The 26,879-nt window shown below is 35.0% G+C and overlaps 1 protein-coding gene across 1 annotated transcript in view; it reads right to left on the reverse strand.

Annotated features, from left to right (window-relative positions):
- The window catches only part of LOC149786196 (glutamate carboxypeptidase 2-like), a 158,837-nt gene that overhangs the window by 76,934 nt on the left and 55,024 nt on the right, over positions 1–26,879 (reverse strand). Inside the window, exons 5-9 of the mRNA XM_089976552.1 lie at positions 25,569–25,637; positions 11,915–12,071; positions 7,702–7,833; positions 6,442–6,567; positions 3,914–4,094 (exon numbers count right to left, since the gene is read on the reverse strand). Coding sequence (XP_089832678.1) covers positions 3,914–4,094; positions 6,442–6,567; positions 7,702–7,833; positions 11,915–12,071; positions 25,569–25,637 — 665 coding nt within the window. The remainder of the gene's footprint in view (positions 1–3,913; positions 4,095–6,441; positions 6,568–7,701; positions 7,834–11,914; positions 12,072–25,568; positions 25,638–26,879) is intronic.

Consider the following 26,879-nt stretch of genomic DNA (forward strand, 5'->3'; position numbering starts at 1 on the left):
TATCTTCTCATGTTAGGGTGTAGAGAGATTGCAAAGCGACATCTGGCATCGATGAATGAGCATCTAGAGAAGGTATGTGGGTTAGATTGTTCCCTGTACATGTCTGCAAATGTTGGGTTTGACATGTTGGAAGCCAGGCTGTTAGTGATTGAGCCAGTAGTATTGATATTTTGACCCTTCATGACTCTTAATATATGACCCAGGTCGGTCGCAATGGAAATAAGCCATCCATGTGGGGATGATATTGTTAAGATCATCAGTTTGGGATGGGTTATGGGATGTTTCATCTTTTTAACCTATCCGTATATTTGCTGAGTGAGACGGAAATAGGCTGTCTGCTTAGCACTGCCCCTTGCTAAGCTGCAGTAGGAATGGAGTCAAACCCCAAAGAGGCAAGGTCAAGATAGTTGCAATAATACTAAGTCCTGTGGTGCTGACATGGGTACCGGATCTGCTTCAGTAATGTGTCAGTGTCCGGTGCTTTGTGGCTGAGAGGTAAGAGTTGATTTATCTCCCTTATCTGCCAGAAATTCTCACAATGAGGAAAGGTTAGTATGCAGAATGCTGACACATTCATCCTGAGCTGTGCATTTCTGTGCTTTGCCCATAGTTCTAATCTATAAGACAAATAGAACAAATATACAATACTTTAGCCTTTCACCTGTCTTTTAGAATGTAATGTTGTTGCAGAGCTAAATCTTTAAAAGTTGAAATTGATAACAAAGCAATGAAGCGTACAGGTAAAATATAATGACAATACCACCTCTAAGGAGGAGAAGTATCAGCCTGTGTTCCTGGATGTCTGAAAACAGCGTGGGTGCAAAGCTATACCAAATGATGGTTACCTGGAAAAAAGTGATAGCACAAGATCTCAATTATAAGTCTCCTATGTAGAGAAGGTCAAGGATGTAGAATCATGAAGCATGATGTTCCAAAGTTAAGGATGCTATGGTAAAGGAAACTTGCCTGTATGTACAAGAAATGAAATGTACATGTATAAGGAGTTTCCTAAAGGCATACAGACATGCACACAAATAAATATTGCAGCCCAAACCTATCGGCGAAGTTGCATAGGCTACCTATGAGAATGACTAAGTGCTCTTTAAATATGATGGAATGCTTATGCCGATAAACATCACTCAGGTATCACCGATCGAAACATGCACGAGTAATATGCTGCTGAATAAAGTGTACTTGTACGACCAGAGTGGAAGCTATATATAAATGTACACAAGTGTCCACACTACACACAAAAACCTTCACATACAAGGGAACTGAGGTGCCATTATAGATACATACAAAGTAGGTGCGACAATATGAAGCAATTACCTGCAGGGAAAAAGGCCCACAGACTGCATGTAAAAGTAAAATGATTGAAGGTAGCTGCTGTATGCTATGAATGCCATGGAATAGAAACTCACTGGTATGTACCCATTCGTAATGGAATTACATATATATTAGGAGTTTATAAGCGCTGGAGACCTACATAGAAAATAATTATAACCGGAACTGAACGTGAAGTGGCTTAGTCTCCACATGTAAATAACTAAATGTGTGATGATGACAAAGTGTTAGCAAATTGCAAAAAGCAGAACTTTGTTGGCATAGAAAGAGAAAATGTTGGAAATATAGATGGAGTATTCTTTCCTTATAAGTGAAGAAACTCCTCCAACTTGTAATGATATATCCTCCAGTAAGATTCTGAATTTTGCGAGGTCTCTCATGACAACAGCATACTTCTTGTAATAAGAAGAAGCGGTAACTGAGAGGTTCTTAGACTTTGCAACCAATTCTTATACCTAAGGGGAGATCACTCTGCCTGACCATCACACAGGTTGCAGACAACTTTTAACTCTTTTGTTAAAAGTAGTATCTGGGAGGGCTGAGTTTTGTGAGAAAAATAGTAGTTCTTCTAAGGTATTATGATTGGATAATGTGTTTAAAGAAGAAAATATCTGCAAAGAAAGTTTATTCTTTTTTCAGGATAAAAGGTAATAGTATGCACAGTATGTTGTTTGTTTGGGAGTTGAGGTGGTAAAAATGTGCAAGGCTTTAGGAAATTGGAGTTATTTCAAAGTGATGGAAAATCAAAATCATGTCTCAGCTGCGCAGTGAATGGGTGGAGACCATTACTGTATTACTTGTGAGACAAAGGTTGGGAATGTTTCAACTGTTTCCATTACAATTTAACTAACTACTCAGTGCTGCAACTGTCAATGAACTATCACATACAAAAAATTCCAATAGGCCATTGACCAGTCTGATCAAGGAGTGACTGTTCACATAGTTACATTGTTGTGTGACAGTCAATATGTTTAGATGTAGCTCACAGGGTCCCCAGTATTGCTGGTCCCCTGCAACATGCATAAATTTCAATTCTCTTTACACTAAACAGCTCTTATTCAATCGTCATGACATGCTGAAAACAAATGTAATGTCCTCTACTGCAACTGCCAATAACTACTATAGTTTTCTTTTTGAACGAGAACAATTATTATTTTAGAGCAATGGAAATAACAATCAATTAAACAGAACAGTCTCTTCTAATTAACAATAACAATTAATTAAACAGAACAGTCTCATCTAATTAACAATAACAATTAATTAAACAGAACAGTTTCATCTAATTAACAATAACAATTAATTAAACAGACCAGTCTCATCTAATTAACAATAACAATTAATTAAACAGAACAGTCTCATCTAATTAACAACAATTAATTAAACAGAACAGTCTCATCTAATTAACAATAACTATTAATTAAACAGGTCAGTCTCATCTAATTAACAATAACAATTAATTAAACAGAACAGTCTCATCTAATTAACAATAACAATTAATTAAATAGACCAGTCTCATCTAATTAACAATAACAATTAATTAAACAGAACAGTCTCATCTAATTAACAATAACAATTAATTAAACAGATCAGTCTCATCTAATTAACAATAACTATTAATTAAACAGACCAGTCTCATCTAATTAACAATAACTATTAATTAAACAGAACAGTCTCATCTAATTAACAATAACAATTAATTAAACAGAACAGTCTCATCTAATTAACAATAACAATTAATTAAACAGACCAGTCTCATCTAATTAACAATAACAATTAATTAAACAGATCAGTCTCATCTAATTAACAATTACTTCTAATTAAACAGACCAGTCTCACCTAATTAACAATAACAATTAATTAAACAGAACAGTCTCATCTAATGTTGATATTAATGCACCTCTTATTACTGTTTATTTACGTTTTATGTAGGAACAATTGGAAATTAGGTGGGTACACACCTTCAAGGTAAAAATGGACGTAGCTTAAATTAAGATCTTGAGACATGATAGAGAAAAAAAAAAGTGGAAAAAGGGAGCAAATTATCGAGTCAAAATTACTGAGACATTTATATTGATCCCGAATGTTCTGATCTTGGACTGAAGGGACATTAAATTAAAATAGATGAAAATCACAGAACAAATTTGAAGAGTTTTACAACAGAGGAAAGAAAACAGAGTATATCAAGGTCACCTCTATTTTACATTTACTGTGTTATTTATTTCATTAGAAGCCCGTTCTATATGATATGATCAAACCTCTTTGAAACATATTTATCAAGAATATCTTTCATAATATGCACTCTCAAACGTGTTGTTTAATTTGCTACAATATCAACACTAGATTTATTATGAAAGTAACAGCGTAATTCCATTCTGCTTTAGATCTTTGAACGAGTTCAGATCCTTCTGAGATCCCCTATTATTTAAATGTCTATCATTTATCTTTGATGAGAGTAGTCAGGACAAATTCAATACAATACATAGAAATTGGGATATAATGCATGAATATGGGTTTGACCCCAGCTTAGCTTGTGGGAAAAGCTATGTTAAACTTTAGGCTGCATGTATACCTCTGGCAGGATAGAATGGTGTAAGTAAGTCGCCATCTGAACCAACAGTTCCACGCTGAAGACCAGTCTCTGGCATCCACCAAGAATTGGGATATGCATCTGATGCTCCATCAGTATTGACATCGGCTGGATCAGAGTATAATATTACACCCGAAGCATTAAACCGCTGAGCATTTAATACCTGAAATAGCATTACAGCCATTTTACAGCAATTTTCCAAATACAGCCAAATTACAGCTATTATCAGAAGGCAGGCACATTACAGCTATTATCAGAAGTCAGCCATATTACAGCCATTATCTGAAGACAGCAATATTACAGCAATTTTCAAAATACAGCCATATTACAGCAATTATCAGAAGGCAGGCACATTACAGCCATTATCAGAAGTCAGCCATATTACAGCCATTATCTGAAGACAGCAATATTACAGCCATTTTCAGAAGACAGCCATACTACAGCTATTATCAGAAGGCAGGCACATTACAGACATTATCAGAAGTCAGCCATATTACAGCTATTCTCAGAAGGTAGGCACATTACAGCCATCATCAGAAGGCAGCCATTATCAGAAGTCAGCCATATTACAGCTATTCTCTGAAGGCAGGCACATTACAGCCATTATCAGAAGTCAGCCATATTACAGCCGTTTTCAGAAGTCAGTCATATTACAGCTACTCTCAGAAGACGGTCATATATGCCTCGCTTCCTTATTGGGAAGATATCATGACTCTGCGTTCAATTACTATTTAAAATGGCATGCTTGGATTTGTTTCAACGAATGCAAATCAAACAAGCTTAATATGAATACATTCATTATATATTCAGAGAAAGGTTTATTTATAGACTTGTATTAGAGCTGTTTTCAATGTTAGTGTGTAAATATAGTTATCATGCCATGTTACATAGGGTTATTATTTCACTGATTTTTAAGCTGAAGTCGCCTGGATTATAGAGTTTGTTCAATCAATAAATTACTTAACTAAATTATTTATTTTTTTTAAATCATGCTAATTATCATTCCCCACTTTTATAATGGAAACTCTATCTGAAATTCCTAAATTTGATTTTGAATTGGAAAATCCAACACCTGAACTTCTTAAAGCAACACTGGCGGTTTAGCGGTTGAAAACAGCAGTATACTTTATCTGGAGATGAGCCAATACTTGATAATAAATCCACATCTATTTGATCATAACACTAACTTCTTGAAAAAATAGGCAGCTGTTAGTGACATTTTATGTTTTTGGTGTGACTCAGCTGGGGCTCTAACCCACAACCTCCTGCATCTGAGAGAGACCCCCTTACAACTTAGGCCACTGGAGCAGTGTATCATGAGAGAAATGCTGCTGATATTCATGTCATTTTACTTTATTTCACTGCTCGAGTGGCCTACGTGGTTAGAAAGTCCACCTGGATATGAGAGGTTACGGGTTCAAACCCCGGTAGAGTCAAACCAAAGACTTGTAAAAATGGTACTAGCAGCTGCTTCACTTGCCACTCAGCATTAATAATAATAATAATAATAATGAAGACTGTATTTAAAGAAGGTAACTCAGTTAGTTACAGAACTAATCTACCTTGAGGTCTTCTATAAGACTATCTGTTAGGTACAATATATACAGTATATACAACATGATGTGAAGAGTCTGGCTTGACACTAAATAAGTAAGTAATTTTAAAATTTAAAGTATCAAGCCTTGAACACATGCACAGACATCAGTGAAAACATAAACATATATAAAACATAAAATATAATCCTGATTGAAAACTTCAGCTATGAAAATGATGTAAAATTACAGAAAAGCAGGCAGTATTTTTTGTACTAAAACTGTTCAATTTTCTAAAGATTTCATCCATTTAAGGCACTGATTGTGAAAAGATGAAATGTAGGAGCCTGCCTTATGTCACTGGGAATGTTGTTCCATACCAGTGGACCAGTATATTGAAAACTTTTTTTAAACAATTCCTTCTTTGGCCTTGGTGTAACGTAATTTTTTGTTATGGACCTTACATTTGAAGTGCCATCAGCATCTCTTTGGTGAAAGATATTGCTTAGATAGACAGGAATGTCTTTTCTGGATACTTTTATACATCAGTTTGGCCTTTCTAAGAAATATTCTTTCATTTATTGTTAAAACCTTTATATTATTCATTGCATCCTGAAAATTGTCTATACTTTGATGTAGAATTAAATGGCAAGCCCTCTTTTGGAGTCTTAAAAGTGCTGTTATGTCTGAATTAGAGGTATTAAGAGGTTAGTGTTAGAACTGATCAGCTTGGTGGCAGGATAATGTGACTGGGTGAGACATGATGTTACATGTCTGCAGCATGATGTCCCAGTGCCAGATATCACTACAAACCACTACTGTAGACAGTGTATGATTTGATTGAAAAATTGTTAAAGCTACGTTAAAAATCCAAATCATATACACATACACACACTTTAGTTTTCTTTTATTTTAGACGTTCAGTCAACAGTTATATTCCTGCAATTAGGCTAATTTGTATGGAATAAATTATCTGACCTTGTCACCACGAAATATCTTCCCATATCTTGCAATAACAACCTTATTGGTGACATCGATGGACTTATTATTTTTCAGGAACATGAAATCTTCAATTCGTCCATAGTTGACATACACCAGGTCACCCTGAAAATACAAAATATATTCCAAAGTAGGACATTTCTCTTTGCTTCAGTATACACAACATATCTGAAATCACTAAAGTATGCTATTCAGTTTCACCTCTCTTACTCAATCATGCTGATAAAATACAGTCTCATAAAACAATGCAGTAACAAATCAATTATTTGCTCACTCTTCTTTGCACTTTTCACTAAACATGACAGATATAATTTTTAGGGAGAAACTTTATGTTATTCAAATGATTATCGTTTGGTTTATTTATAATCGACATTTACATTTACCCTAAAACAAAAAAAGATAAAACTTTTAGGTAGTTTTGGCTGATACGAGACTGGTAAATTGGTCTAATATTTTGACTTTACTCGTGTTTTAGCTTCAGTGTCTTTGACCTTTGACCCTAAGGTGTTCACAAGCATAACATTATTAGGAGTTGCCTTTATACAGATGTGTTTCACTTAACAAATTAGATGAGAATTAGATGCAGGTTACTTGAATTTTTGTCCAGAAATCAAGATACAATTTTAGATCTAGAAATTTTAATAAACAAAGAATTGCAAAGGCATATTGTACTCAAGAAGTCTGAAGAAAATTGGGTCAAGAAAACGTAAAGTATCATATGAAACCAAATCAAGATTCATGTCTGGTGATCTTAGCTTTTGATGAACCATGTAGACCACTAAATCAATTCGAGTCTTTCTCTATCCATGGACAATCTGCCAAGAATGATATGGGACAAATATCGCAGCAAAATATAATTATCATGTGGAAACAAGCTTCCCAACATATTACTAAAATGAATGGACAGGCATTAAACTCACTAACTGTATGCTTGCATTTCGTTAAGTGTAGAGTCGTATTATAGCTGTCTTGGTCTCCCCATCTGTTCAGTTTCTGTATAAAGAATTTACGCTGTATTTTAAACAGTTGTTGCTCACCTTTCAGAATTAACATTTAATTTCACCAATATAAAATCTGTTCATACAAGATCCATACTGATATATTTAGCATTATGTTATGTTGTTCATGTGTGTCTCTTTATGCAGGATTTTGTATATACTGTATTCAGTTCTGCTTGTATCATACTAATACATATTAAAAAATCCACATCATTTATGAAATTGAATACAAGACTGGTACCTCGGCAACTCCTGCTGGAGCAAACGAATTATATGGTGGAATAATGTCAGACTGGTTGCCATCTGCATCAAGGGGTTTCTCTACAAGTGCAGCAGTGAAAATTGGGCTCCCACCAGTTATTACTATCTGCACCTGCAAGTTAAATGTCACCCTCATGTTTCATATCATTATTGGATATAGCAGTCAATGTGGCAGGTCAACATTTCAAATCTATACTTTTATTAATGAAAATTATTGATACTGACTTCATATTAAACAAGATCATTGCAGTGGTCTAGTGGTTATAGCATCCATCTTAGATGCAGGAGGATGCGGGTTTAAACCCCGACCAAGTTGTACTGAAGGCTTATGAAAAAAAGGTACTAACAGGTGCCTCACTAGGTGCTCAGTGTTAAGAGGTTACTGTTGGGACTGGTCGGCCTGGTGCCAGAAGAATGGGTCTGGGTGGGGCATCATGCTACATGTCTGCAGCATGATGCCCCAGTGCTAGACATCACTATAAACTGCCCCACTGCAGACATCTTAGCAATATGAGTGAAACATTGTTAAATCGACTTTAAAATCACCCACACACATATTTATCAGCCTTCATATAAACTGCTCTTATCTTGAATGCATGTTGGACATAACGTTAGTTCTATGGTAATAATGTATTCATTGTTTCTAAAGATTTTTCTTTTTACATTGTCGTAGTATGTTATAAATCACTATGTCATCATTTATTATATATTATCGACACTAAAGACAGAGTTCAGAAGCAGTACAGTAAAATCTGTCACTCATGTAATTTTATTATGAATTATTGTACACTACTACATTTCAATCATTTTTTTAAATTTGTTTAATGTGATATTCAAGTAAGCATGTGTTTGTACTATAATTTATTGACCAAAACTGTTAATGTCATTCACATGTACCTATCTGTTAGACATAGAAACAGGACAAAACCAAAACTGTTAATGTCATTGACATGTACCTATCTGTTAGACATAGACAGAAACAGGACAAAATCAAAACTGTTAATATTGATATGTACCCTATCCATTAGACATACAGACAGAAACAGGCCAAATCCAAAACTGTTAATGTCGTTGACATGTACCTATCTGTTAGACATAGACAGAAACAGGACAAAATCAAAACTGTTAATGTCATTGACATGTACCTATCTGTTAGACATAGACAGAAACAGGACAAAATCAAAACTGTTTATGTTGATGATATGTACTTTATCTATTAGACATACAGATAGAAACAGGACAAAACCAAAACTGTTAATGTCGATGATATGTACTCTATCTATTAGACATAAAGATAGAAACAGGACAAAACCAAAACTGTTAATATTGATATGTACTCTATCTATTGGACATACAGACAGAAACAGGACAAAACCAAAACTGTTAATATTGATGATATGTACTCTATCTATTAGACATACAGACAGAAACAGGACAAAACCAAAACTGTTCATGTTGATATGTACCAGTACTTTATCTATTAGACATAAAGACAGAAACAGGACAAAACCAAAACTGTTAATGTCGATGATATGTACTCTATCTATTAGACATACAGACAGAAACAGGACAAAACCAAAACTGTTGATGTTGATGATATATACTCTATCCATTAAACAAACAGATAGAAACAGGACAAAACCAAAACTGTTGATGTTGATAATACGTAGTTTATCTATTAGACATAAAGACAGAAACAGGACAAAACCAAAACTGTTAATGTCGATGATATGTACTCTATCTATTAGACATACAGACAGAAACAGGACAAAACCAAAACTGTTTATGTTGATGATATGTACCGGTACTTTATCTATTAGACATAAAGACAGAAACAGGACAAAACCAAAACTGTTTATGTTGATGATATATACTCTATCCATTAAACAAACAGATAGAAACAGGACAAAACCAAAACTGTTGATGTTGATAATACGTACTTTATCTATTAGACATAAAGACAGAAACAGGACAAAACCAAAACTGTTGATGTTGATAATACGTACTTTATCTATTAGACATAAAGACAGAAACAGGACAAAACCAAAACTGTTGATATTGATAATATATACTCCATCCATTAAACATACAGATAGAAACAGGACAAAACCAAAACTGTTAATGTCGATGATATGTACTCTATCTATTAGACATACAGACAGAAACAGGACAAAATATAAAGGACAACCCTGTTGGTTTATTGTCGGACCATTTATACTTGGTGAGGCACGTGCTCTCAGTCGTAATATCTGACTTGCATATTACAATCAAAATTAAAGAAGCAGTTAGTTCATGTGGTATGTACACTGGAAATATGCATAGCAAGGCTGGGACTCAAACTTAAGACTTTTCCAGCAAAGTGGGCATCCATTTCACTTTGGTACGCACCCACTGATGTTGCTCTATCTGAGGTGTAGGACCTTTCTGAAAGGTACGATTTACACAGAAACAATTTTGTCATGTTGCCTGTCCATGATTATGTAAGTCAAGAACAAAGGGATTGGTTAGAAGCCATGTATAAATGTTAGACCCAGTGGCTATAGTGGTCCTGTTTGTAATTGTTACAAGAGCCCAGCTTTGTTGGGTGTCAAAATCACATGTGGACGCTGAAAGCTTTGTTCAGGAACAAACGACCCTTATTGGCATCATAAATCTTACCACATTGACAGACAGCCACAGCATTATATGCTAAGTTGAACAGAACAGGGTAGAATTGATATCCAATCAGAACTGAGAGCGGGTGTGGTCACCATTTCAATCCAAATTTAATTGAGCAATTTAGACTAGAAACTTCAGTAATTGCAAAGCATCGTGTTGGAAAGTTAAAGCAATAACTCTGGGAAAGCCATTTGTAAATTGGCATGAAAATTTTGGAAATTCTAAGGAAAGAAAAAGCTTTGTAAATTACGGGACAGACTTCTGGTGTGGTTTAGTCCTGAGTCTCTAGGAGAGAGACAGAATAGAGACTAGTGGAGAAGTTGATTGTGAATCGAAGGCTAGTCAGAGAGCATAGTCAAGGAGGAGGAGGAAAAGGAGTCAAGGAGTAGGAATTGGAGAAGGAGCAGTCAAGGAGAAGAAGTTAGGAGAGAAGTTGGAAGGAGAGAAGAAGTCAGCAGGATAGGAGAGATACAGATGAGTAGAAAAAAAGGACAGGTGGAGAAGCCATCTCTGACACTTTAAATCAAAGGATGCAATAGGCTATCACTAGGTGGAGAGGAAGAAGAGTGATTGGGAAATTATTATCATTTGAATATTGAATTATATTAAATTGTTATTCTTTTGAATTTCACCTTTGTGTTCTCAATAATTTAACTGTTGGCATTGCTGACTGGGGTCTTGGAGCCTTACCTCTCTCTATCACTAATTTCACTCCCTACAAAATCGAAACCAGGGTGTGACTTCTATGGTAATTTAAATAATATACTGGGAGCACCCCTTCCCAATGCTACCAAATCTACAAATTTGAACTCATATTTAAAGCAGTTTAGCAATTTCCCTGTTATCTTTGTTTTCTAAGCCTTTTGTAGTTTTCCTCAACATCATTACATGTTAACCTTTGTGTCATGTAGCATATTTACTTTTGATTATAGGGTCTGTCTTTCTGGAGATTTTACCATTACCAGTTTTGCTACCTGGTTTTTCATTGGTACCATTCAGCCAGAAAACATCTAAAACGCCTTTAAATAGATACATTAAATTATAAAATAAACAACACCAACACATATAAATACTGAACATTCCTCAATAATATATCAAGATATAATATATATATATATTTTTTAATGTGCATCGTACATAATAAAAATATTAATAAAACTGTTTATCTCTGTTCAAATTTCAAATTTGCTATCATGTACAGGAAATAAAGATGTGAAGACAACTCTAGTCATGCCTAATCACAGCCAGACATTATACTGTGACAGCTATCCAGCCCAATTTTCCTTTTCACCCCAAAGAATGAAGTCAATGTATATATTTAATTTACCATTTAAATCCCAACTGTTGCACTCTCATCAGAGACCACAGGTTGAATTATGGTCCCTAAGTGGTTTCCAAATATAAAGGAAGAACAAGCCTAGGACTAAATCCTGAAACATGACCACACATTAGCCAAGTTAGTCAAGCTGATATCTTTAAGATTTGTGGATCAAATCAGTGGGAATGATAAAAATCCCAAACGTTTTTTAACTCACCGTATTTGGCTTTGTAGTGTTAGGGTAGGACATTAGGATGTCATATGGAGTAATTTCCACTTTATCAAGTCCATGGTCTCTCCACTGCTGGGCTATATGCTGTACCAACTCCTTTACATTTTCTGTCCCTGCCAATCTTTGCTTGCTTGTGTAATTCCTAGTAAAATGGACATGATAGATACATAGACATACTTAAAAACAGTATACATAGTTAGGACAATTTTACTGAAAAAAGATGTGATAGTGGCAGCTTTTATCTCAATTTGAACATGTACAAAAAAAGGTGAAAAGACATTATTTGTTCAAATAGGTCATGCAATCACTATATTTCCAAAAACATATATACTCTTAGACATTAAGCTTAATGCTTTATTCATTGAAGTAATGCAAGCCAAAACTAAGTTACAAGGTGGAAACGAAGAACAGATTATAATTATGTTAAGGAACAAAATTTAGCCTGACAGAACAGGACCGGAAATTCATTCAAGATGTTGATAGAAGAAATTTGATTTGGTAGAACTCTGCTTTGTGTCTTCAATTCAGTAGCAGCAACATTTGACGTCCGCTCTCTCAGCATAAATAATACAGAAGGAAACACAAAGCTATTGACAGATAAAACTGTATTGCCAAATTCTAATAATGTATGTCAGTTCCAAAGACCACAAATATTCATATTGGTACATGTATATCCATTTCTGTTCCATGTCCGCATAGCATGCTGGTATACAAGAGAATCGGCAAGAGGCATAAAGAGGCATGCCACTAAGATACCAATACTAATACTAATAAAGATAACAGTAATACCAATACTAATACTAATAAAGATAATAGTAATACCAATACCAATACTAATGCTAATAAAGATAATAGTAATACCAAGACCAATACTAATACTAATAAAGATAATAGTAATACCAATACTAATAATAATACTAATAAAGATAATAATAATACCAAGACCAATACTAATACTAATAAAGATAACAGTAATACCAATACCAATACTAATAAAGATAACAGTAATACCAATACCAATACTAATAAAGATAATAGTAATACCAATACAAATGTTAATACTAATAACGATAATAGAAATACCAAATACTAATACTAATAAAGATAATAGTAATACCAATACTAATAATAATACCATGAAGAAGATTAAGAAGAAAAGAAAACAGAGATTAATAATTATTATTTCTACTAGAGACATATCAGTACTCTAAAAAGGATGACGTCCATTAAAATGTACAAATTTTGTTAGACATTTAAAATGTTTGGGAATGGATTTCTAAATACTCTACTTACTAAATGAATTTCATTCAAAATATTTTCCATTAAACCATCTGGGAACTAGTCAATCTAATCAGATTTTTTAAATTACAATTATGGCATAATTTATAAATTCCAAAGATTTTAAACCAGTCTTTGGCATGTTGGACTCATTTTTACTATCCTCTCTATACTTCAGAATCTATTTGTAAATTAAAACAGCTAATCAATAATTCAGGATAGGATTCATTAGTACTCAGACATAGCTATATCATTCTAATTTTCGGTATTGTGCATCTTTTGATACTGGGGGAAAAAAGTGTTTGTTAATTGAAATTTGTAAACATGATGCAAGATGGAAGCATCCCAAAGCAAATGCATTATGAGCAAAGAATTTGCCGATTGACTGAGAGGTTAAATGGTATGAAAAACAGGCTTTATGCCGAGGTTGAGGGATTAATTGGTATAAAGAACAAGATTTATGCTGAGGTTGAGGGGTTAATTGGTATAAAGAACAAGATTTATGCCGAGGTTGAGGGGTTAATTGGTATAAAGAACAAGATTTATGCTGAGGTTGAGGGGTTAATTGGTATAAAGAACAAGATTTATGCTGAGGTTGAGGGGTTAATTGGTATAAAGAACAAGATTTATGCTGAGGTTGAGGGGTTAATTGGTATAAAGAACAAGATTTATGCTGAGGTTGAGGGGTTAATTGGTATAAAGAACAATATTTATGCTGAGGTTGAGGGGTTAATTGGTATAAAGAACAAGATTTATGCCGAGGTTGAGGGGTTAATTGGTATAAAGAACAAGATTTATGCTGAGGTTGAGGGGTTAATCAGTATAAAGAACAAGATTTATGCCGAGGTACAAGATTTATGCCGAGGTTGAGGGGTTAATTGGTATAAAGAACAAGATTTATGCCGAGGTTGAGGGGTTAATTGGTATAAAGAACAAGATTTATGCCGAGGTTGAGGGGTTAACTGGTATAAAGAACAAGATTTATGCTGAGGTTGAGGGGTTAATTGGTATAAAGAACAAGATTTATGCCGAGGTTGAGGGGTTAATCAGTATAAAAACAGGCTTTATGCTGAGGTTGTGGGGTTAACTGATATTAAGAACAGGCTTTATGCCAAAGTTGAGGGGGTAATTGGTATGAAGAACAGGCTTTATGCTGAGGTTGAGAGGTTAACTTGTGTGAAGAACAAGCTTTACGCCAAAGTTGAGGGGTTAATTGGTATAAAGAACATGCTTTATGCTGAGGTTGAGAGGTTAACTGATATAAAGAATGTGCTTTATGCTGAGGTTATTAAAAGCGTAAAAGGGTTGAGGGGTTCAAGTTTTAGTTTACTGTTGTCAACAACATAGAAATAGACACACAAATACAGACACTAAACATACAAACAAATCGTAATAGATGACTAGCATATCTCTTTTTGAGGAACATGGGTGGCATTGAAAAGGGCCATTGGGATTTTGTTAACCAAGTGAGTTAACATCAGTGACATCTCACCGGTCATCTTTTTTTTATCAAACTTTGTCTCAAGGGGTTCATACAGCAAGACCCTCTTCAGACAGCCTCGTCTCTAGACATAGATTCTTCTCTACCATATTGATAATGGCCCATGGTGATTTAACATGCAGTAGATAGTCTGGGTTAAATGTTTAAAAGCATCCTTGAAAGAAATGTCAATGCCTCTACGCTAGCCAACATGGCATGAATCTTGATGGTGTTGAGAACCGGTGAAACAATGGATCAAGGTACTTGTGTCTATAACCTATGACTGGATTGAAACGGATTGAATGGGGAGTTTCTGTGAGTTGATAAACAATAAACAACCAACAATATTTTTGAAGGCCAACCGTATGTCTTAGAAAAGATGCTACTCAATGATTGCCAAATCATGAAAAATGAAAACTGCTGAATCATTTGGCACACTATGCATGTATGTAAATAACTTGTCCATATAAAAATCTAAATACTTACTTTTTCTTTGGTATAGTTTCTTTTCTGAATCACAACTAAAATTTCACATCACAAACATTAATTTTCTTCATTCATTCCCTAAGTCTCTTTAATGAATTTTTTCACTAGCATGGCTTCTTCCTCTAATGTTTCTTGTAGTGGTCTTGATTTCTTGCATTTTTGGACGAGGATGGGTTCTTATTCTCTTTTTATTATAAAGACTTCACCTCCTCACCCTCTTGCTTTTTCTCCTGTTTTTATTGTCTTCGGACTTTCTGAAGCCCGATGACCTTTTGCCTGACAATTACAAAAGTTATCTTTACATTTGACTCTCTTTCCATTGCTTTGACACTTTTGGCATTCTAGGGCCCAATTTCAGTTCTCCTGATTGATACAGGAATTATCGTCTCATTCGGAGAAGTCGGTGGGTTTTATCTAAAGCATACACTCAACTGATGCTCTGTAAATCTCTGATCAGAAAAGCAATCTGTTTTCAGTTTTCCATCTGCACAGTTTGAAAGCAGAATATATACTATTTACACTTACTGTAAGAAACCCAGCCTCTCTCTCTCTCTCTCTCTCTGTATATATATGCACACACACACACACACACACACACACACACACACACACACACTATATGGATAATCCAGGGCTTTGCCAATGTCGCAAATTGCAATTTTTCCTTATTGGCGACAAAATATACCATCTGGCAATTTTTTGGGCAACAACCTTTTGGGCTGTTTAATTTGTACAATACAATCATGGATTTGGAGTGGAGACATTCATAGGGACGATGAAAGGAAGCCACAAACTTGGACAATGTACTGGAATCTGTTATATAAACAAATCCTTTGTTCATATTGACAAATCCATCTTTACAGTGCATTGTTACATCATAATTCGCTTATGTTTACATCTGGCCATAATAATGTATGCTGTGATACACTCAGTCATGCTACCGGACTATACCTACGATCTACCCACCTCTGAAGACACCAACAGAAAGCAAATGGAAAAAATCTCAATCATAATTATATACTGTAAACAGTGCAACTTTAACTTGGTTAAATGAAAGTTTACCGTTGCATGTTCATCGTCTCATCGTAAGAGTAAGTCAACAAAATCAACAGCATTTGGATTTAGTGCAAATTCATCAGACAACACAGTCACTGAACCTGATGTTACTTAATGAAAGTAAGAGTACCAAAACATTGTGGAAGCATCTAAAAGAGCTGAACCCACCCAAGAACAGTTGTCTTCCCCCTAGACTTAAGCAAAATCATGATATAGCAACATCTGTACAAGACATTGTGGAAATGTTCAACAATTTCTTCATAAGCATCTCCAGTAACAGTATTCAGAACCAGACTAACATCCCAATTGAACTTGATGCTCTTCTATTATTTATAAGAGCTAAAATTCCTGATGATAATTATTTTTCAGTAGCTAATGTTAGTGAAGCGGATGTTTTTGATATGCCAATTAAGGTTAATATTAATAAATCCTCTGGATTGGATGGTACTGGTCCACAAATTCTTAAAGTTGTTGCACCAGTAATAACAAAGTCACTAACACATATCATAAATTTAAGTTATATGAGTGGAAATTTTCCAGAAACACTGAAATGTGCAAAGGTTACACCTATCTTTAAGAAAGGAGAAAAGGAGTATCCAGGAAATTACAGACCAATATCAATTCTACCTGTATTGTCAAAACTATTTGAAAAGCATGTAGCCATTCAGGTCTATAAATTTTTTGAAACATAACTCTCTTTCATAAAGCGCAATTACAATTTAGAAAGTACAACTCGTGCCAAACAGAACTTACCAAATTAATTGATCTTTGGCTGAAGGAAATGGATAATGGACATATGGCTGGGATTGTTTTCCTTGACTTCAAGAAAGCCTTTGATCTTGCTGATCATGAAATTCTGCTGCAAAAGTTGAACTGTTACAGGTTTGACAATCCTTCTTTAAACTGGTTTAGATCATACCTAAACCAAACTCACACTATTCATTCAGGAGTCCCTCAAGGCTCAGTTTTGGGCCATCTCCTCTTCCTTATCTATATCAATGATCTACCATTAAATAATGAATCCACAAATACAGATTTGTTTGCAGATGATGCAACCTTGTATACATCTAGTTCTGATGCTGAAGTTATCCAAATGAGATTAAACTCAGACCTTATTAGAGTCCAAAACTGGGTACAACAAAATAGGATGGTAATTAATGACGGTAAAACAAAATGTATGATTTTGGGGACATCACAAAAGCTACACAAGTCAGGGAACCCAAAACTATCTCTTGCAATAAATAATCATCCATTCGAAAATGTCAAACATGAAAGGCTTGTAGGTGTGTCTGTAGATAATAATTTATTATGGAATGACCATATTGATAAGCTTTGTAAAACACTGCCATCCAAAATAGCCCTTCTCAGCAGAATCAAGAAATATTTACCTATGGAAACTCGCAATCTATACTACAAGTCATATATTCTTCCAACAATGGATTATTGTTCTAATGTATGTGGAAACTGTGCTAAATCTGAGCTTGATAGGATTTATAAATTTTAGAAACGAGCAGCACATGTAATTTTAGATCATCCCTCAAAAGCATTATTTACAGAACTCAAATGGTTCACAATATATGACAGGATAGATTTTCACAAGGCAGTTCTTTTATATAAATGTCTACATGGAACTGCACCAGAGTATCTTCAGGACTTATTCAGATCTTTTTCAACACAATACCAGCTGAGATCAATATCACATGGAAACCTTCTAATACCAAAACCAAGAACAGAGCAATTTGAAAAGAGTTTTCAATACTCTGGTACAGTTCTGTGGAATAAGCTTCCACTACATGTAAAATCTGCTGAAAATATTAGAGTATTTAAGAAAAGATATCATGAGCATGTATGTGTTTCTAATAGATAATGGAATTTAGCATTTTAATACTAAACATGTTAAAATAAACACTAATTATTCCTATCTTCATATAATGTGCATTGTTATACTCTCCTTAAGAGGGCCTCAGGGGAGAATAGTCCTTGACTAATGAGTCACCCTCTATAAATAAAGCATTATTATTAATATTATTATTAATATTATTATTATTATTATTATTATACCTGGCAGTCCAGCATCATCCGCATATAGTGATGGTAGTGATGCTTTAAGTGCAACACCACATCGTGATGAAGAGGTCACAAATTTCAACTTGGGAATCCATGGCTGAGATAAGATACAAAGTTAAAGCAGATGTTCTGTGATATATGTGTCAATTCATTTACAACTGGTTGTGATATTTTGAAGGAATGTGTCACCAAACATGAATCCAGGTGGGGTAAGTAATATATGTTAATTTTGCTCATTGATCTTTTACTTTTGCCATCAATCATGTGTGATGACTCCAGGGACTTAAACTACGCAATAAGAAATAACAAACCAAACAAGTTTTGCATAATTGAAAATAATTTCTCAAAATACAGGAGTGAAAGAACTAAATTAACTCACAGCTTGTTGAATGAATTCCTAGTTTCTAAAAGTCCTTTCAATTCCAATAGTTCCAAGAAATCTGAATATGTTCCAACTAAAAATGCCCCTTCTGTGTTGAAGTTTCAAATGTACAGAAAAATTTCCATAGAATTCAAATAGTCATTGAATAAATTTAGTTAATACCGGCCGTACACTTATTCGAGCATGTCATGCAAACAATGAATCTTTTCAAAAAAGCAAGTTGGAAGATTGAATCTGAAAACACACAGATTAGGATCTAACATTGGGAAGTTTTTGACGGCATATTTAAGCATCATTTTTACTAAATAGTCACCGATTTTCTGGGTCCAATGCATGTGAAATTCTCAAAGGACATGCCATTTCTCTCTGTGGAGTGCATTATCCCACACACACACACACACACACACACACACACATGCTCCCATTTCATATTATGGTCAGCTGTGCCCAAACTGCACAATAACTAAAGGTTTTACTCAAGCCTCTTCGACCTATTTCAAAGAAACCACCTGTTCTACAGTGAGTGAAACCACTAGCAGTTGGTTGACAAATAAACAATGCCCTTTTTTGTTATAACTAACAATGCTTAAAATAGGTGTGAATTTATGTTAACTGTCTGAATTATGTCTCAAGCTACCATATGTGTGATAACTATTTCCCACATTTTATATCCCACCTTATTTCCTTATTGTTAACTCATATATGCATATAACACTGATTATTAAATAACATATTTATTCTGAATCAGTTTTTTTTTGCAGATATGCTCTGTATGTTTCTTCATTCCTTCTTTTAATCTAATGATCAATTAATGCTTATATATATGGTACATTAATGCCAGGCGTTGACTCGTGTAAGTTTCATTGGTGGGAATGGATTTCTTAGTTTGCTTGTTATAAAATCAGTCTGCACTTCTTTTCTTTGAAGCAGTACATGTCTTTCCAGTATGGCATCAGTTGCAAAAGAAAAATGTACAAGCCAGTGCCCACTTGTTACCACGAACCAACAATCAAAGTAGACAACTTCCAGTATAAAACGAAGGGGTGATAACATTCACTTGAATGTGTTTGCAACTGAAACAAAAGGTGTTACCCAAAAGAAGTGCACATACCCCTCCTTGTCATCTTCCCAATATGTAATCTTCCTCTAAAAGAGGGAAAAAGAAGGTACTCTATCCTTCTTTTGCATATTACAATATTTCTGATTAAAGAACAAATCATTGAAAAAACATGTAAAGAAATCATCAATACTGTGTGTGAATATTTTTTGAATGTTGTTGAAAGTAATGGTACCCTGTCCAAGATACAGAAGCAACACTTAAGAAAACATTTTAACATACATGGTGAAAAAGAACCATCAGTCAACTGAAAAAATGTTGGTTTAATGCAAATGATTTCTACCCATGCTGACAGGACCCTTGTTAAAAGTAGGTGCTCCTTTGTTAAGATCAGTTGGTGGACAGCCTTTATTAGGCACCATGAAAAAAAGGAGAAAGAATTAGAAAATATTATAAAAGGGCACCTTTTCTGGAAAGACATTATACTTGTACCATTGAATCTTATGGAATGACACAAGCTCACTTTGGTTCCATACATATGATAAACTCCATCATTGGTACAAACAATGGATATTTCATTTACTTTCAAATCCTAATCTCACGGAGATAGCAGTTACAACAAGAATTGCAATCACTGATGAATTGAACCGATTTGTCAGAAACAGAAACATCACAAAGGAATAGCGAAGTATGGCAATGTCTTCAACTCTTTTACCAGAAAGCTTTAGACAAAACAGCTAAACCTACTATGAAAGATATCAAGACAGTCATGAAAAAAACAAAACCAAAGTCACAAATACAGACATGAACACAGTGGAAGAAGTAGAAGAAGGGAACATACAAGAAGTGTATAAAACTCCATCTGCTACAATACCCAGTCTGATTGCTCCCTAGATATAGACACCTTCCCCATATCCTGGACTGGAAGGTATAAAACCTTGGGTCAAAAAAATGATGTGGACACCTTTAGCTGAAGGAAAAAAAGAAAGGGTCCAAGAAAGAAGTAAAAAAGGCACCATGAGAAAAGTTTCCAATTTAAAACAGCAGGATCCTAGTATTGTGGCTCATCGAAGACTTAAGTCTCATCCAAACACCATGAAGCTAAGAGTAGTATCGGTGAACAGTGGGTGTATTTACATTTTTTTAGAGGCAGCCATGACAACACTTTTAGGTAGCATTTTCTACAATTCTGCACATGCTGCTGGTTAAAAGGGAGTTCAAAAGCTGTGCTGCTAAAACCAAACTTAAAATTATATGTTTATAGTGGTGTGAAGATGGTAACAAACAAAATCGAGGTACAAGTTACACAAACCTATTTTCCATAAATTAAACCAATGTGGATGGCATCGATCAGTCATTTGGCTGTGTATCATCATGGTTACAAATATCTGTTTTGTGATATCGACATGTTTTAATAATCAGCTTTGGTCTTCCCTTTTGATTTAAAACATGTTCCGAGTTTGTAAGAGCTTTAAACTTGTTTTGAAACAAAATCACTCTCTATGATGTCAAACAGACAAAGGTACCAAACCAAGATTTTCAATTTTTTTTATAAAAAAGACATCCATTTCTTCATCAAGAAGCATCTCGAAACGAACGCTAGTGTCATGAAAAGTTTCCAAAGAACTTTAAAGGAACATATGTGGAAATATTTGACACGTCAACACATTGTCAAGTACATCTACATGTTACCACATCTTGTTACAGTTAAACTTAATCATACCAACGTATAATCAGAAAACCAAGTGCTGGTGTTAGATCGATTGTTCAGAACGTCCCATACTACCCCTAATAAACAAGGAAACATAAAGACAAGAGATTTGGGTTCGTATTGGAAAAATCCAAACGTATCTTTGACAAAGGGCATCCTTTTGTGCCACTAGATGTGTACACGAATGTTATCCTCTTGTTTATAAATTGGAAACAATAAACAAAGAAGTCTTATAGGGAATATTTTACATGCCCGACTTAAAACTAGTGACCAAAAGGGAGATGCTTATACAATATCGAACACAATCTGGATCAAAGAGCATGTAAAGTAGGTAAACACCAACTCAAAGAAATGTAAATACTTTGGAAAGGGTATCCAAACAAGTTTTGATTCATGAATTGCCACTTTGCAAGTCATCGACTATAAAATAAAGATTTAGTAGCCATCATGCCTTTGAACATATCATCTATATTTCCTTGTCGGAATTCCTATCTTCAAGAAAAACAAAAACAACCCCTTTGGGTGTAATGTAGTCAAATTGTCTTTTTACGCTAATTCATAATGATCTATTATGTTTATTGGAGTCGCCAATACTAATTTGTTTGCAACAAGGAGACAAACAAGTGTGGACCACTTTACAAAGCAGTTGTATTGGCTATCTTCTTAACAATCCTTCCCTAAAAAATATACAGGAAATAACAACAGTAACCTTGCAACCATCGTCAGTCACATTAATAGCAACAACAGCCTTCTTTCTGAAGATTTGGAAAATCATTCTCCTTTGGCATCAAGTGACTCCTCTGATAATGGAACCATCGAATTATGAATAACCAATTTTACTTAACTTTACCAAGTGACAGTTTCATTGGCGTGTTTCTCAAAAACACATCATGTTATTTTACGGCCAAATTACCTCATGGCTGCTTACCCTTAGCAATTGTACCTAGAAAATCTCATGACCAACAGAAAAGAAGATAAGAACACACATCTGGACGCTTCCGCGATATGAGACTTACAAGACCTAAAACATATGACAAGTCCAAAAACACAGAGTTAACAGAAGGTGATGATCCTCACAATGTCGGTTTTAACAATTGTCAAAATAAAATCAAACAATGTCACAGTTTAGAAACGATGCATCATTTAAATTTGGACATGTTGTTGCAAGACAAATATCTGCTGGATATGGTGGACATGTATCTGACAATCAATAGATCATATTTTCAAGGACAGTTAACCAAATGTTGACTCAATGGTATCCTCAGAAATATTTGTTCTTGCGGCAATAAAGTGCTATCCAAAACGTCTGCTGAGCACAGCCCTTGAAGACAATATTGTTTTTTGTGTAATGGCGACTGACATAGGCAAGTTTTGTGTGGACCCTTATTTTATGCTAGACACCTGAAAGCAATGCACAGTGATCCAGAATAAAGAGCATTAGTGATCATTACTATTTTTGTCAGGTCAGATAACAGGTTCTCAATACCGCTACAAAAGCGTATGGAGTTGATAATAAATACTGCCTATTGTATTTTTGTACCCATGGCCAGTATCAATTATATGCCTCATTCTGGTCAACAATTGGGCAGATAATGTCAACTAAGTTATAGCTGTCTTTAGATTCTGTTTCCAGGTGCAAACAGGTGAAAATGTTTTTGCCGCAGCTGCAGCAGCCAATGATCTTGTTGCAGTGTAGAGATACAATTTCAAAGGATTTGCTGCCGTCTCTGCTCTTTGCGCATAGATACACACCTTTAGAGTTCTTTGAGATGGCTAGTAGATTGCTAAGACAAACTGGACATTTTGGATGTTAAGCTGTGTGTCTATTACATGTTCAACACATCAGCTGCATGGGTTGTCTTTTCAATTGATAACCGAATCTCATGGAGTGTGTGGTCCTCATATTGGGAATAGGGCCAACTTATTTTGGTCTGGCAGCCTTGTATCTTTGATAGACTCTCCTACCTTTACTTACAGGGCAGGTCACACCACTGAAGAAATCACACTGCCCACTAAGTATAGACTTTGTTTGGCTACCACTTGAAGGTCAGCAATATTGATACACAGATGATGAAAATACTCCATGTGGTGCTGAAAATCACCCTGATCTTCAAATAAAAAGTTTACTACCTTCAAGCTATTCACAGTTGTGTTGAGGTCGATATTCCACACAGAATCGCTCTTGTTGAACACCACCTTGAGTTGGCTAAGAATTCACGAACAAAAGAAAGCTACTTTCAATAGGTATTACTATATGATCTGTTTATTAAGCATCTGTGTCAAAATCCATTAAATTTCCGCCAATTGTTTAACTCGCCTTACTGTTAGCATTTTGTATCTCTCCACAGTGGTCATTAAACGTCAGTTCAAAGGTGAGGAGGTCTGAAAGGCCAGACTTTTAAAAAGGTATACTATTATTTAATGTGATTTTGACAAACTTGCACATGACATCTATCTGAACTCTTGCATTAGTACATTAGCAAATAACCTTCCAGTGCATGAGATCCTTGGTCTCAATGAGGTGCTTCAAGCTTTCCTAAGCTTTCTGAGCTGAATAACTAAGCCGACATAAAGAAACAAAGTTGGACAAGGTGGAAAACGACACAAGCCTAATGTAGAGGAAAAGAGATGAGATGAACAAAAGGATTAAAAATCGCATTTGTCAGCTGAAGTAGAATGCTTACAGTGGTGATGGCTGCCAGTGAGCACCAAGAAGCCCTTTGCATTCAGTTTAACCTGAATAAGGAGATTAGCAACACAATCCTCCAAGAGGATATTGCCATGGCCCAGGATATAGCCATGGCCCAGGGACTGTGAAGATGCTACTGCAAACAGGGCAAGGCAGTAGACTAGGTTGTCACTGTGCTGGGATTCATCCTAATCCTGTTTTTCTCCCCATCATGATGACCATTAGCTGTCCTAGTAGAGTCAGTTTGAACTCTAGTACCTAACTTGTGACTGGAGTCACAAGCGAATGGCTAAACAATACCAACAAAAGCTGGCCAAGATGCCTGAAATGCTGGCAGAAAAGTGTCAGTGTTACTACCCATGAATGATGAGGTCAAAAATGACAATTCTATTGTCTGGCTGGCGACAAACTTTGTGTTCACTGTCACCGCTATATCGGTCACGTTATTTGACATTTGGAGTTCTCACTTCACCAGCATAGTGCCTAGCTCAAAAGAAAATGATTTTTTCAAGCCCCACACCTTTGCCTCCCATGACTGTTGTCTTGTTATTGGCTTCGTGCTTTCCATCTTTATTCCACTTCCATAGTTTGTTGCATATTATTGGTTTGTTTCACTGCTGTTTGCGGTCAGCTTGACGGTGGTCAAAATGGGTTTCAGGCAGACATTTAAAACTGTTATTACCATTTGTTCAGTCTATTAATAGACTTTTATCACCTGGAAGATATTGCTTGATACTAGTTTGGTAGTGCACAGCCAACAACCTAAAAAAATTTAGATTTCACACTCAACAAATCACTTGATATACAGGCCTTCGTCATAGATATTAATTTGCCATGCAACTGTTAAATACTCCATAGAATTTAAATCCAAATATAAAGTAACATAATATTAAAATGTATACTCCATCACATGAACCAATGCTTCTTTTAGAATTTTATTCTGTTGCTCTAGCAAAACTCTCTATCAAATGCTGGGGCCACTCGTTTCAAAACATGCACGACCCTATATCCTTTTGTTATCGGGGGAATATATATTACAAGCAAGTGGTTCCAGTTTAGTACTCAGTCCATCCTCCTCCAAATACAAAAACAAATGCTCCCTCAGGTAATATTATTTCTAACTATTCTCTAATAATTTAGGCAAATGTTTTTTGGGATGGTCCACTGTGTGTTGTTCTCAACTTTAATATTCGTTGCATAGTTTGAAATGAAAGTATGATTAATGTAGTTACAGAGTACACACTACAATTATTCTTAAAGTCTAAATCTATCGCTCGTATTACCTTAATACATATCTATGCAGACTGGTTTCTATTCAAAAGTTACTATTGAAATTGATGCCCACTGCTATTCATAGTCATTAAGAATTTATTTTTACTTAAATCTTTATTTATAACATTGTGATGGGTGTAGTTTTCTGAGATCATACATACTTTAGGTTAGATTTGATGTTGTCCTTGTTCAGGTCATTCATGATGTGTTGAAATGAATCCATCGTCATGCTGAAAAAAATAATGCATTTAAGTTTAATGAAAGTTGCGGTCTGTCTCTCTGAGACTTTACATTAACAGAAAGGTATTCGATAGTAATTCTGAAATCGGGCTTCGCATTTACCAGATGGCTGGAATTTTCATGTGTCATTTTGTCATGGAATAGGTGGAGTTGACAAGTTACAGAAGCATGCACTGCACAAAGATAATAAATCAGATAATTTCTGTCATGTCTTAAAAAAGGCTGGAAGCAATGAACATTAAAACAAGGGCAAATTTATATCTACAGTTCAGAGATTCAGCTAAATTACAAATTTAGAAGTTTCAATTCGAAATTACACTTTACAATACTAACAAAGTCAGACAAAAAAAAATGTCAAACACAAGAGTTGCAGGACAATGCCAGGTGGAGTCTTGACTATGATACACATATAAATGAATGAAAAAGGTCCAAAGAGTTCCAATGTCTTTGTCAAGAATCATGCGCGCAACTATTGTCTTCACAGGGCGGTCAAAATGAAAATAGCTTAACTCGGATGCATCTCCTCGATTCAGACCAACAACATTCATCCTGCACTATAACCTCGTCAAAAATACAAGACTGGTTTCTATTCAAAAGTTACTATTGAAATTGATGTCCACTGCTATTCATAGTCATTAAGAATTTATTTTTACTTAAATCTTTATTTATAACATTGTGATGGGTGTAGTTTTCTGAGATCATACATACTTTAGGTTAGATTTGATGTTGTCCTTGTTCAGGTCATTCATGGTGTGTTGAAATGAATCCATCGTCATGCTGAAAAAAATAATGCATTTAAGTTTAATGAAAGTTGCGGTCTGTCTCTCTGAGACTTTACATTAACAGAAAGGTATTCGATAGTAATTCTGAAATCGGGCTTCGCATTTACCAGATGGCTGGAATTTTCATGTGTCATTTTGTCATGGAATAGGTGGAGTTGACAAGTTACAGAAGCATGCACTGCACAAAGATAATAAATCAGATAATTTCTGTCATGTCTTAAAAAAGGCTGGAAGCAATGAACATTAAAACAAGGGCAAATTTATATCTACAGTTCAGAGATTCAGCTAAATTACAAATTTAGAAGTTTCAATTCGAAATTACACTTTACAATACTAACAAAGTCAGACAAAAAAAAATGTCAAACACAAGAGTTGCAGGACAATGCCAGGTGGAGTCTTGACTATGATACACATATAAATGAATGAAAAAGGTCCAAAGAGTTCCAATGT

The sequence above is a fragment of the Sinohyriopsis cumingii genome, chromosome 12 (genome assembly GCF_028554795.1).
Source record: "Sinohyriopsis cumingii isolate HCF-2022 chromosome 12, ASM2855479v2, whole genome shotgun sequence".
NCBI lineage: Eukaryota > Metazoa > Mollusca > Bivalvia > Unionida > Unionidae > Sinohyriopsis > Sinohyriopsis cumingii.